Genomic DNA, 13,871 nt, shown 5'->3' on the forward strand with positions numbered 1-13,871 from the left:
ACAGAGATCTACCTGGCTCTGCCTCCCGAGTGCTGGTATTAAAGGCGTGCTCTACCGCTGCCTGGCATGGACCATCTCTTTTTCATAGCCCAGAAAAGGAAAGTGCCTGGCCTGATATAGAGATCTTAGGACCAAAAGTAGAACCAGAGACTATTGGGTAGGTGGAGGCCAAGGACAGTTCAACTACCAGAAGGAGTATGTGCACATAGAAAAGGAGTGCACATAAAAAAGGACCACTCCTTTTCTATGTGATATACATACCTGAACGTATGACTATCAAGACATATCTATAGAGCCTGGAGAGGTGGCTCAGTGGGTAAAGTGAGGACTGAAGTTTGGATCCCTAGCATCCAGTTAAAAGCCAGAAATGGTGGCACAAACTTTTCACTTTAGCATTGTGGGTGGGATGGGGTGGGGTGGGGTAGGTGGAGCAGAGACTATGTCCTAGGAACTTGCTCTCCAACCATTGTGACTGAAACAGCAAGTTCCAGAGTCAGCAAGAGACCATGCCTCAAAAAAATAAGGTGGAGAGTAATAAAAAAGACACTCAACATGGGCCTCTGGCCGCCACATGTGGACTTATGAGTGTGTATACATGCATACACACAAGCACACACACACAAAGTTAAAAGCTTTTTAGTCCTTAAATATATTTTATTTTATTTTATGTGTATGTACCTGAGTGTATGTTTATGCACCATGTGCATACTTGGAGGTTGGAAAAGCGTTGAATCCCTGGAACTGGAGAGCCTCCATGTGGGTGCTGGAAACTGTGGGTGCAAGAGCAGTGGCCTCTCAACACTGAGTCATTTCTCTAGCCTCCCCCACCCACTTTAAAATAAGGATGTATTTCTAGAGTAAGGATTTAAATGAACACACGGTTTTGTATTTTTAACTATATATCATTTGTCAGCATTAAAATGTACCATGCGGGGCTGGAGAGATGGCTCAGAGGTTAAGAGCACTGACTACTCTTCCAGAGGTCCTGAGTTCAATTCCCAGCAACCACATGGTGGCTCACAACCATCTGTAACGACATCTGGTGCCCTCTTCTGGCCTGCAGGCACACATGCTGTATACATAATAAATAAATCTTTAAAAAAAATAAAATAAAATAAAATGTACCATGCATACCTTTAAAAGGCATAGCTCCACCACACAGTTTTATCACACTGTAACAATTTAAGTTGTATTTCCTTCAGTGAGTGATCCCAAGGGCACTTTCTATTTCATTTTCCCCTATGATTATCAGTAAGATGAGCCAGCTCTGTCTCTCTTCATGGTGCTAACCATTAGCTGCTTTCGGCAATTACCTGGGACGGTCTGTTTGGTAACAATAGCCTCACATCCTATGTGAGGCACACCGGGGAGCCCCATTACCAGCCTATTTCAAATTAGAGATGGCCTACCTCAGAGTGGGCTCCTTCATCGTATTCCTTTGTAAAGCTCTGTGGTTAATTTTTTTTTGATGTGTTCACAGAGAGACATGGGTGTGGGTCTACAGTGGGAGGAGTTTCTCAAGTGCACTTGTCTATGTGGGGGGCTTTCAGAAGAAACAGGGCATAGCTAGAAGTTTGGACATCACATAAACACATAAGACATTTTACCCCAAGGGTACTCACAGCATTTCTAAAATAATTTTTGACACCATAATCATTATTATTATTATTTGATGCTGCAGAGCAAACCCAGAACCCCATACTGGGGACACTCACTGTCACCAAGTTATACCCCAACCTGTTTTACAGTTCTTGATCTGTGAAGCATTACAGTACCTGCTATTGAGAAGGACTACATATGTGTAACATTCAGAATGAAATAACTTGCTTTATTACTTACTTTTATAAAAAAAATATGCACAGGTGCATGTGTGCACACATGCAAACACACACATACATACACACACACACACACACACTTTTAGTATCCTCTGCCCTACTTTAAATCTTGGGTTGAAAGTTTTCTAAAAAAATATCCCAGTCAAGTCTTGGGGATGTTTTAAAGAAAGTTCTTGGTGTTTGGTTTTCCAAGGTGGAGTATAAGAAGGATCTGGAAAGTAGTAAAGGTCACAGTATCAACTACTGTGAGACACCCCAGTTCAGGAACGTGAGCAAGATCTCAAAGTTCACCAGCGATGTGAGTTATTGCTAGAGCACCTGTCTGGGCACGTTTTGTGAGTTGAGCTTCTGGGCCTCCCGAGAGATGGTCTTTGTGACTATTTCCATGTGTCCGGGAGAAGCATGACCTCCCAGGTGCATGGTACACTGAGTTTTGGTTAAGAGTGTCTTCTGGGGTTAGTCTGCTTATTATCAAATGATGTCACAGCCTCAACATTCCTTGCTTGTCTGTACGTGACCGGGTCCTCAAGGCAGGACTGTGTTTGTACATCCCATCTGTGTGGCACAGTGGCTGTTCCTGGTGCTGAATGCTAGCATGGGAGCCTGGTTGAGCATGCAGTGTACCTCTCCCTGAGACTGTGTCCTTCTGAGTTAATATACAATCTCACTTAGCCCTCATAGTCAGCTGAAGAGCCAGATAACATTTCCCCATTTTACAGATGATCAGACACCAAATACTAGATGTCACTTACAAATTTGTATATCCTCAGAGAAGATGTATTCAGTCCACTTTGCTTTTCCTTTTATTTGGTGAACAGCATTTAGGACATGACTCATTATTCTACATGGTTGCCATAGTGATGAATTTTTACATCATAAAATTTGACAAGGATCAGGTTCTATTTTTTGTGCATAATCATCCCTCAATATCCACAGGGGGTTGACTGGTTCAGGACCCCCTTGGTAGATGCTATAATTCTCAGATTCCAATGTCCCTTACATAAAAATGATGTAGTAATGGGACATAGCCTTTGCATACACTTCAGGTCATCTCCAGATTACTTATAATACTCAATGCATCAAAGATGCTATATTGATAGATATGCTAAATTTTTAAAGGAAAAGCTTACACATGTTTACTGCAGATACAGCCTTCTTTTCAAATGTCTTCAATCTGTGGTAAGTTGAATCTACAGATGTAGATGCCATGGATACAGAGGGCTGACTGTATTTAGACAAGGAGGCGATAACACGTAATGACTTGGCTCGTGGACCGTGACCACACTATCAGGACTTGTTCAATGGTTGTCTGCTGCCAGCTCCACACTCTCACAGTGCATTTTCATACCTGAAAAGTCTGGTAAATTTAAAACTAAAGATGTAAAAATGAACAAACAGAATCAGTCTGCTTGGTGCTCCCCATGAGACGTGTTTCTGTGTGCTTGTCTGCCCATCTTTTACCAAGTCTTTGTGTTCTTTTGACATTTAAGGGTTTTTTTTTAAGTTCATTTTTTTTCAGTAGTAGAATTATGTTTATTTTTAGACTTAGTTTACCTTCATCTAGTTGGGAAATTTTCATCAAAGTTTAATGTTTTCATGTAGAATAAATATAAGGAAAACTATCAGACCCACCTGAGAGGCCACTATGAAGGAGTCGGCATGGACAGACGCATGCTCCACGCTCTCAAAGTTGGCAGCCTGGCCAGCAATGTGAGTTCTGATTAATGGATGGTGGGAATTGGCTGGTTGGGGTGTGAAAAATTTGGCCAATTATTTTTTAAACCCCACTTTAAAAATTATATATTTTGATATATAAAAACAGACCCACATAGACCTTTAAATGTTACCCAATACAATAAAGAATGTATAAAAAGCTTTTAAAGCTTTCAGAGGCTCAGCTAAGCCTTAGTTAGCATTCTTTGACTTGAAGGATCTATCATAATTAATTGATCCAGTATAGTAAAATGCTCAGCTTCTGAAAGACACAGTAAGATGGACATGTGTGATTCCTACTTGAAGCGCTGTGGGATCTCAGTGCTTTGTGACTCTGAGTTGGTTAGTTAGCTGGAAACTTTGTTTTTTTCAGTCACTGAAGACATGCTGTGTCTGAACAGCAGTTCGAGTGATGGGGTAACCAAACACCAGGGAACAGCATGGCCATTCCTGCTCTCTCTCTAGCTTTATCAGTCTAGTTCACAGATATGCAAATACCAGATTCTAAATCTTGGAGGGAACAAGTTCTTAAAGAAGGCTGATTTCACATTCAGAACATCTGAATGTTGGGGTTCTTCTGCCTTAGCATGCTGATGTCGACTGTTGTAAAAATAACCGAAACACTGAAATTTTACACTTTTCATTCATTTTCTTAAATTGCCAAGAAGCACTTTCACTGTATACCTGTGTGCAAGTGCTTATTTTAAACAAAAACGAGGGTCTCATAAATCAAAAGAGAAATAAAGTAAACGTACTACACACAGAAGTTGACTAATTTTGGACTAATTAAGAATAATTTCAATTAGTTAAAGGCGAACGTGTGAACATAATGTAATTTTCTTTTGAGGTGATGAAAGTGAATTAATTTTGTTCCTCATTATTTAAAAATATTTATAATATTCAGAGAAGGTTAGGGAAAGTGGAAGCTGATGTCTCTTCTCTTTGGGTTTCAGGTTGCCTACAAAGCTGATTATAAACACGACGTTGTGGATTACAACTACCCAGCCACTCTCACTCCAGCCTACCAAACAACAATGAAACTGGTTCCCCTGAAGGACGTGAGTCCTCCACCACCCTTTTATTCTATGCTTGATGTGGAGGAAAGCTTAGGCAGCAAGATGGGAAGGAAAAAATCCCATCGATATACAGGAGGTTGGAGGGACTGGGAAAGGGGCCTGCCCCTCCTCTGGGAAGTCCATGTATGACTAAAAACCCACTTTCTGTGTAAAATATGGATGATTCTGCTCTTGTCTTAAAAGTATCCTGAAGTTCAATTTCTCCTCATAGAATTTGGGTAGCTACATCTGCTGGTCACATTTATAATAATTATTCCATAGCAATGATGACCTATAAAAATTAGAACATAGTATGCTAAAGTAGGTGTTAGTTAAGAGTTAGTAACAGGGTCAGCTATACCCTTTTCTCAGGGGTATATTGGCAAGCATAGATAGAGAGATGGATGGATGGATGGATGGATGGATGGATGGATGGATGGATAGATTGATATCTTAGTACAGCAGTGAGCCTATTTATGGTTTGGCATCCCAAACAAAATAATACAATTGATTAAAATTACTGTTTTGCTATCACAATAATTTTACTATGTGTTCAGTATTTAAATTTTAGAAAAAATTGAAAAGGATAAAGTAATTTACTCTCTTAAAAACGAGCTGATCTCATAGTTTGCCAGGGAAGGTGATCATCAATTTATAATCTAATAAGTAATTCTGTGTGTGTCCACCGATTGCCCAGGGTGATTTGCTTCTGCTACCATGGGCTCAGCACAACTCCAGCTAGTGGCTGGGTTTTCCCACGGTAGATAGGATCTTGCCTCTCCCTCTCTTTTGCTGAGAGTAAGATGTGATGGAATTGATTTGGCTGGATCTAAAACAGTGTCTGGACCATCAAGTTGGTAAATGACAGCTTACTGGATGCACATGGCTTTGTGAAGTCGAATGGAGCAGGGGAAGAGAACCAGAAGGATGTAAGGGACCAATGCTTTCTGACTCTTTTCCCCCAGGAAGTTTTATTAGGCTGCCTTGTTATATCCCAATGAACCCAAAACTTCTTTAACTTTGGTTCCAAATACTTAGCAATTAAAAGTAAAATCATGAGTGTGTGCATTTGCAATTAAGTTCTAGAGACCAAGCCTAATGAACCGCACAGACAAAATGAGACAGATTGTTATAGCTCTGTATTTCCATTGTAGCATTGTTTGCTACTAGAGTTGTGTCTGTAGGACTTGCTGGAAATGTTGTAGCTAGTTCAGAAAACTAGACCGCAGTAGAGACTGGGTTCAGAGACAGCATCTAAGGCGATGCACATGCACACAGCAGCTCATTGTTTGCTTGTGCCTGTGAGGAGTAAAATCAAAACATGGCATACAAAGGGCTGCTACGTCTCGTGTGCGGCAATCAGCTGGCACTGAGTCATGCCTGATGAACAGATGCGTCTTCCCTCCTTCCTCTTACTCTCTTGGCTCTGGTATGTGTTTGAGCAAATTATTTCTAGTGTAGATTATTAACATTCAGGAAGTTTGGGCAGTCCACTTTTATTTTCCAGGAGAATTTGTGGTCTTGCCATCTGGTAGCCTTAAAGGTGGTAAAGACAGCCAAGCAATTAAATATAGCATGGGTTCTTAATTAGAGGGCATTCCTTTAGATGGGTTTTTATAAACACTAATAGAATTAAAACGGGATTCAGTGTTTAGCAGAGAGCCTTTCAGAATGTAGATTGAAGCAGTGACCAGACATTTATGAAACTGTGAAGATGTGATTAATCATGGAGGCTGTTAATTATGTCCTGCAGAGAAAAGTAATTGTGTGCAGTCACATATTTAGTGAAGAATTATCAGGAAGGAATGTGCTATTTTAAAAATACAGTTTTTGTGACATTTTATCATGCTTCGTTCTGAATTCTAATAAGACTCTATTATGAGCTGATAATTTCCCCCTCTGAATTAGGAAGTCACACCACTCTAATCTCATTAGTAGTTGACATTGAAATGACTTTATATTCCCCGGTTTTCTCTATATACTCCAGACATACAAAGTTTTTCTCCTTGAATTATTAATGAAAGAATACTGAGGCGATGGTGTCTAGGCCCAGCAGAGCAGCCAGCTAAGTTCCGGAAGCTCTGTAGTGTCCATGTGCTGTTTTAGAGACAGACTTATCTGTCATTTGTTTGCACATGGAATACATTCCTTGGTCTAAATATACAAGTCAAAGGGTTCTCAATGGGGAACCCCCACCCATCTGTAATAGTCCCAAGCTCTCCAGGGAAACTGGGCTTACAGAGCAAAGACCCAAGGGCACAGCCTGCGGACTAATTTGCCAGTTGGTCTGGGATGCCAATCATAGCTTTCAGCCCTCACTAGCTAAGCAATCGCTTTAGTTCCCCATGCTTCTGTTACCACACTGTAGGGTAGGGGTGATTGCAGAATGGTTGGGGAATTTACTAAGTTAGAGTGTGTGGAACACTTGGAGCAGTGAAAGGTACAGGAAGTGTCCTGTGTTGCTCATAATTGCTACTAACTGAAATCGGCAGGGGCAAGGATAATGAGCAGAGGGAAGACTTGGAATAAATAAGCTGGAAGCCAGAACACCCAAGCTGGTGCTCAGGTTTATTTCATGAGTGCCACTGTTTTCCTGTAAAAATATGGGCTTATTTGCCAGCTCTGCATTAGAGTGGATCTGGAGCAGGGTGTGCTGGGAGTCTGGGGTTGCGGTGGGTGGGTCTTGCCCAGAAGACACTTTATAGCCTTTCTGTCTTCTGGTATTTACATTCAGTCAGCTCCATTTTCTACAGTGTTCCCTGAGCCTGAGGGGAGATGGCATGAGTGTCTTGTTGATGGCTGAGCATACACCCACCACTCATCCTTAGCACCCACCACTCACCTCAGCACCATCACTCATTCTCAGCACCCATCACTCAGCACACATCACTCATCTCAGCACACATCACTCATTCTCAGCACACATCACTCATTCTCAGCACCCATCACTCATTCTCAGCACCCATCACTCATTCTCAGCACACATCACTCAGCACACATCATTCATTCTCAGCACCCATCACTCATTCTCAGCACACATCACTCAGCACACATCACTCAGCACCCATCACTCAGCACACATCACTCATTCTCAGCACACATCACTCACCTCAGCACACATCAAGGCTGAGAATAACCTGGTCTATGGCTATAAGCATATGTACTTAGGAGTCAGTTTGGTATTATTTCAGCTTAGGTAACAACTGTATTCAGCCTCCACCCCAGGGCCTATTATCTCAAGATCTCACCACGAGTTTTTGGCTCTGTTTACACTACCAGGCATAGATCCCCTGAAATCCAATCAGAAGGCTGTACAAGGATAGGCCTAGCAAAAGTCAGGCATGGCGGAAGAGGAGTTCAGGGGTAGCCATCTCTTTCTGTTGAATGATTTGCTACAAATAGATTCAGGGAGAAGACGGGGCTCTTTGTCTTCAATTGTCACCCACTGGAGACCACACTAGAAGCCAACTGATGCTCCCTACCTGGTGGTTCCAGATGACCGTGGTTAAACTAAATGGCTCATAAAATAAAAACAAAAATCATGAAATTGGGAAAGGGACTGGTAAGGATGGGGTGGGGAGGGTTGGTGAGGATAGGAAGGAGATAAGAGAGGAATGGGAAATGAATAGATACATTGTACACCAGTATGAAATGGTCAGCTAACAAAATGATAAATTAAACACTTTGTAAAAAGAAATGTTGAAAACCAAATTTAGAAAGTCCCATGTCCTGAAGCTCTGTCTTTAGAAGTGACAAAATGCTGTGGGTTTTTAAAGGCTGGGAAATTATTCAAGAAACAACCACATCAAGGCTTGCTTAAGCCAGGATTTTATACATTTATTTTTAAAATTGTCAGTAACATGTGTATACATTTGCCGTATACATGCTTTAAAACAAGTATACATTGTGGGCCATCTAAGTTGAGCTAATGAATCCATTGGCTCAGATTATTACAGTAGTTTTCACAAGAATGTGGACTTATTGCTTCTTGGTAATAATTGGAAAATAGAGACACTGTGTGCTGATTCCTGAGGCCATGTGAGGGGGCCCAAGCAGAGAGAGCAGTGGGTAGTGTGACTGAGTGATACACTCTGGGGTCATGATGGGTTTGCCAGACTTAGGCAATCCAGGACATAGGGAGATGCTCAGTAGGGAGTTGCCCCTTTGAGTTAAGCCACAACTCAGCTTAGATATTGGATGAGAGAGGCTTAGATACTCTGGTGGATTCTACCAGAATGGGATAGATAGGCAGTAGAGACTCATCTGGAATAGCTATGTGGGTAGGGCTATGTCTAAATTTTCTTGCTCAGCGCCGATTCCACGTCTGTTGAAAGAGCGAATGAATGAATAGATAGATAGATAGATAGATAGATAGATAGATACATAGATAGATAGATAGATAGATAGATGGATAGATAGAGATAATTGGAAATATCTGGGACCAGACAGGTGGGAAGGGAGCTGGGGACGAGTTTGTTCCTACACTCTTCCTCGGATCTCAGGTAAATTAAACTGGGACAGCTCATTGCAGCCACAGCCTCGCTTCTTTGTCTTCACCTGTTCTCTTGCTGCTCTAGGTATATTTGGGGGTTCTTGCTCACTCCATCTCAGTCCTCTCCAATGTTGCCTACCCTGAGGTTATGAACCTAGGCCCTGACTTTTTTTTCTCATGCTCCTTTTCCTCTCATTCTGGGTCATGGTCAGGGGCATTTAGAGGGGAATGGACTGGACTGGTGAATATATTCTTCTGTACAAATGACTGATAATACTTTACTCTTTTAAAAATGATTTGCATTTTCAAAAATTAAATCTAGTAACCCCAGTTGTCTAGAGGTAGGAAAGCTGGCAGCCAGTGCAAGAAGCTTTTGGGGACCCCGACTCCCTCTCTTCCAGGAAGACACTAAAATGTGGGTGGCTTCTTTGGGGACCGTGGAAAGGTGAAAGAGAGGCCAAGCAGCAGCTGGTGTACAAGTGCACGCACCAGCTCTCTGGTCTCATTAGGACCACCTCTTCAAGGGTACTTTGCATCTCACTCAACACACACACATAGGGCTAGGGCATTACTCAGTGGGAGAGAGCTCACCTAAGGGCATAAGGCCCTGGGTTTATCCCTGGCATCCTGGCATTGCAGGGGATAAACAGATGACACCTGTATGACATTGTTAGACCTTTTGTCCCTCTTTCATTTTCTATTCTCTATCTATCCATCTATCTATCTATCTATCTATCTATCTATCTATCTATCTATCCATCATCCATCCATCCATCTATTCATCCATCTATCCATCATCTGTCTATCTATCTATCTATCTATCTATCTATCTATCTATCTATCTATCTATCTTTGAGACAGGGTTTCTCTGTACAGGCATGCTCCACCACCACCTGGCCTATTTTCCCTTTTTAAAGCACATCTCTTTTATGAAGTATTAGACATACAGAAAAAAATCCCATTTATAGTACATATACACCTTGAATTTTTGTTACTACTTATCTTATTTTTAAGGGTGTGTGTGTGAATGTGGGTGTGTACTCCTGAGTGTTAGTACCTAGGGAGGCCAGAGGCATTGGATGCTCCCTGAGCTGGAGTTACTGATGATCATGAGCCACTTGATATGGGTACTGGGAACCAAATTCTAATCCTCTGCAAGACCTGTGCATGCTCTTAACCATGGAACCATCTCTCCAGCCCCTTTATTGTTTTATAAAGTGACCCTGTGTCCATTTTCTCTGGCAATGAGCCTAGGGATGGAATGAATGGAACAGAGATTTTTCTTGTTTCTTCTCAAATGCAGTTCTGGATTCCAAGGGCTGTTACCACAGTCTTGACAGCATCATGAGTTCCCATAGCTACCTTGTCTTTGCCAACACTCACTACTGCCAGTAATTTTACTTCTCTCTCTGTGGGTGGGTATGAAGGGCGTTGTTCTGGTGGACAGTGTAAAGATGCATGTTTCCTGTGTTCACTGCCGAGTTAACTGATCTCTGCTGTGCCGCTTCTCCAAGTTACTCACCCTTCCATGCCCCACTTCAGTCTGTTGGCTCGGCATGCCCACTGGTATGCAGTTGGGAGTTTTCCTTCTTTTTTCTAATTCCCTGAGAGTCACTACAGGGCTGAGGAAGGGAGCCAAGCACATCATAGAGATAATGGCAAATGACATTTCCTGTGCCTGTTCTTGCCTAGGTCAACTACAGGCAGAGCATCGACAAATTGAAGTACAGCTCAGTGACAAACACACCTCAGATTGTTCAAGCCAAAATCAATGCCCAGCAACTGAGTCACGTATGTAGCACATGCCTGCCCAGCTGGGAGTCTTGCAATTGCTATGAGGCCTCTGGATAGCTAACCCCAAGGATTTTACTTTTACTAATGCTGGAATATCTAATTACAGCCATGAAATGATGCCCCTCCTTTCAAACTTTTTTTTATAGGGAATGTCAGTATATGCGAAAGTAGAGTACACTGTATTGAAGTCCCAAGTACCAGCTTTGATAACTATCAACTAACTCACAGCACATTCTGCTTCATCTATGTGTTTCCTATTTCCTTTCTCTATTATTCTGAAGGAATTCCAAGATATTATCTAGCTTCATCTATAAATATTTTAGTATGAATCTCTAAAAAGTAATAAAATATGTTTTTATAATTTAATATAGCACATCAAAAAACTAATAATAATTCCAACTGTCACCAGTGTCCAAGGTCCAGGGTTAACTTTTGAGCAACACTCCTCACAGATGGTACTGAAGTCTTCCGTCAGAAATCCTATTTTCTGGGTGGTGGTGGCACATGCCTTTAATCCCAGCATTCAGGAGGCAGAGGCAGGCAGATCTCTGTGAGTTCGAGGCCAACCTGGTCCACAGAGTGAGTTCCAGGACAGCCAGAGCTACATAGAGAAACCCTGTCTTGGAAAAAAGAAGAAAGAAATCACCTGCTTGTGTAGCTCTTTTGTGCACACACGATTTAAGATGCATTTTTTTGCAAATGTGCATTTGACAACTACACATTATCAATTATCGCTACCCGTAATGCTGTCTTTTGATTGCTGGTGAGTGTCTAGCCTGTGTATCGCAAATGTTTAGCCCAACAGCAAGTTACAAACGTCTTGCAAACTCACAAACTTGAATGTGCCTGTGAGCTGTTTCATTTTTCATTTGACATCTTCAATCTGTTAAATAAACCATTCCCTCAAATTACAGGTTTTCTTGTAAAGGGGCATTCTCAGACACTCGCTCTCGGCAATGGGAATCAGAGGAAGGTGGGAACAGAACACTCCCCCAGGTTTTCCTCCCACTGTACACAGACCTTGCAGACATATTTTAAATCCCACAGGTTAATTACCGAGCTGACTATGAGAGAAACAAGCTGAACTACACACTGCCTCAGGATGCTCCTCAGCTGGTGAAGGCCAAGACCAATGCCAAACTATTCAGTGAGGTGAGAGCAAGGTGGAGGGAACTTGTGAATGTGGAAATGGTCCAACGAGCAGGGCCTACTCTCCTCCCAAGGAAGGCTCTTTCTAGGGTGCTCATCCCAGGACAATTTAGAATTTTGTCATCTTGACACTTGGTCAGTCCCTGGGGATGAATTGTTCATAGCAATGCAATTCTTGTGTGAACACATGTGTGGTATGTGAACATGAATACTCACCACCATTACTGCCACCATCCTGGTGACTAACTGGTGACTTTGTGTGGAGGGATTTCAAGTTTCAAGAATCATCTTCATCTGATCAGCAAAGACACAGGGAGTTATGGGGTGGCTGTAACTAAGCCACTAGTCTAGATGGGATTTCTGGGGCAGACGAATTAAAAAGAGGGACTGATGCTTTTTGCAAGACTGTTCTATGTTGAGGCAGAGGATATGTTGATAAAAATGTGATGTGTTCCACGATACAGCGTAGCATTAGCATAACTCCTGCTGTTTGGTGGCATGGGTTTTGATATGAGACAGACCTGGATTCAGAAGTCACATTGGACCCTTTTTATCTGTGTGACCCTAGCAAATACCTTCAACCTCCTGCACTTCCACTTGTGTGGATATTTGTAGTTAGTGTCTGCAAAGCATTTAGGAAAGGACCACACATAGTAGCTGCTACCAGGCAGCATCAATCCCTTGCATCTTGGCAGCACCTCACCAGTTCAGGATTTTTCTTCATGCTCCACACCCCACTTCTTCTTCCAGCAGCCCAGAGAATGATAATATGCATTTTGCAACCGATTAGCCCCAGGTCAGAGAGGTAATTGCCCAAAGTCACAGGACCAGGCAAATGAGGGTTCTTTCTTTGTCCTGTCCCATGTGAGTGGCACTAAGGATCAGTGAACTATTTTAATGATTACTGTGACAGTCTTGACAATACCAGCCAGGCTCTCCCGCCCGCCAACAACGGAGGAAACCAAGTTTGCTTTACAGAAAACTCCTCTGAACTTCTGGCAGACCAGTGGGCGGCAACTCCCACTCACCTGTGTTTTTATTCGCCAGGTGAAGTACAAAGAAGGCTGGCAGAAGACCAAGGGGAGAGGGTTTGAAATGAAGCTGGACGCCATGTCTCTGTTGGCCGCCAAAGCCTCGGGGGAGCTTGCTAGCAATGTAAGTTCTTCTCGTTAACTCAGACATGTGGAAGGAATGATTCCAATGCGATGCCAGCGCCTGCTAGAAAAATAATGACTGTTAACGTTGTAAACATCACAACACTTTAATCTTTTTCTTGAAAAAGATGGGGGCTTATCCCCCCAGAATTGTTCTCTTCGAACTCGTTACAGTCAGAGTCCCTTCCATGGCAGTTACTCTCTTGTTCATACTAGACTTTCTTCTTCCTCTCAAGATTAAATACAAAGAAGAATATGAAAAAACAAAAGGCAGAGCCCTGGGAACCACCGACTCCAAGCTTCTGCACTCTCTGCAGGTGGCCAAGATGAGCAGCGAGGTAAACTCCCCCTCCCCCACCCCCAGCTCCAAACTGATGGCTGTGCTTCTGGGTGACTCTTGCCTTTGTGTGGACTGGCACCTGCAATGCTTTTCTTTCTGGGCTTATATGAGGAACTTGTTCACTTCCTTTATGTTGCCAAAGCATAGTGTTCTTTAAAAGTGCGTGAGGTGTATGGCCCGAGGATGACAGCATCCACTGATCAAGGAATATGGGTGCTCAAGCACATCTGTCTATGCCACAGATATTTGCCGAGCAGTTACTGTGGGTAAAGTACTGCACAAGATTCTGGAGCTATGAGAATGAACAGTTTGCAAGTTCCCGCCTCACAGAACTTA

The 13,871-nt window shown here is 42.5% G+C and overlaps 1 protein-coding gene and 1 long non-coding RNA gene across 8 annotated transcripts in view; one reads left to right on the forward strand and one right to left on the reverse strand.

Moving 5' to 3' along the window:
* The window catches only part of LOC128125268 (uncharacterized), a 48,245-nt gene that overhangs the window by 16,210 nt on the left and 18,164 nt on the right, over positions 1-13,871 (reverse strand). Inside the window, exons 2-3 of one of the 3 annotated variants that reach the window (XR_008223123.1) lie at positions 13,070-13,256; positions 10,956-11,508 (exon numbers count right to left, since the gene is read on the reverse strand). This is a non-coding gene — a long non-coding RNA (uncharacterized LOC128125268). Of the gene's footprint in view, positions 1-10,955; positions 11,509-13,069; positions 13,260-13,871 lie in introns of those variants that run through there. The other 2 variants (XR_008223124.1, XR_008223122.1) reach the window with 2 other exon arrangements.
* The window catches only part of Nrap (nebulin related anchoring protein), a 71,544-nt gene that overhangs the window by 16,180 nt on the left and 41,493 nt on the right, over positions 1-13,871 (forward strand). For 3 of the 5 annotated variants that reach the window (XM_052762433.1, XM_052762434.1, XM_052762438.1), the window contains exons 12-18: positions 2,032-2,136; positions 3,441-3,548; positions 4,505-4,609; positions 10,791-10,889; positions 11,940-12,044; positions 13,089-13,196; positions 13,432-13,533. In XM_052762433.1, coding sequence (XP_052618393.1) covers positions 2,032-2,136; positions 3,441-3,548; positions 4,505-4,609; positions 10,791-10,889; positions 11,940-12,044; positions 13,089-13,196; positions 13,432-13,533 — 732 coding nt within the window. The remainder of the gene's footprint in view (positions 1-2,031; positions 2,137-3,440; positions 3,549-4,504; positions 4,610-10,790; positions 10,890-11,939; positions 12,045-13,088; positions 13,197-13,431; positions 13,534-13,871) is intronic. The other 2 variants (XM_052762435.1, XM_052762437.1) reach the window with 1 other exon arrangement.

The sequence above is a fragment of the Peromyscus californicus genome, unplaced genomic scaffold (assembly GCF_007827085.1).
Source record: "Peromyscus californicus insignis strain IS unplaced genomic scaffold, ASM782708v3 Scaffold_4__1_contigs__length_199733344, whole genome shotgun sequence".
In the NCBI taxonomy this organism is placed as follows: Eukaryota; Metazoa; Chordata; class Mammalia; order Rodentia; family Cricetidae; genus Peromyscus; species Peromyscus californicus.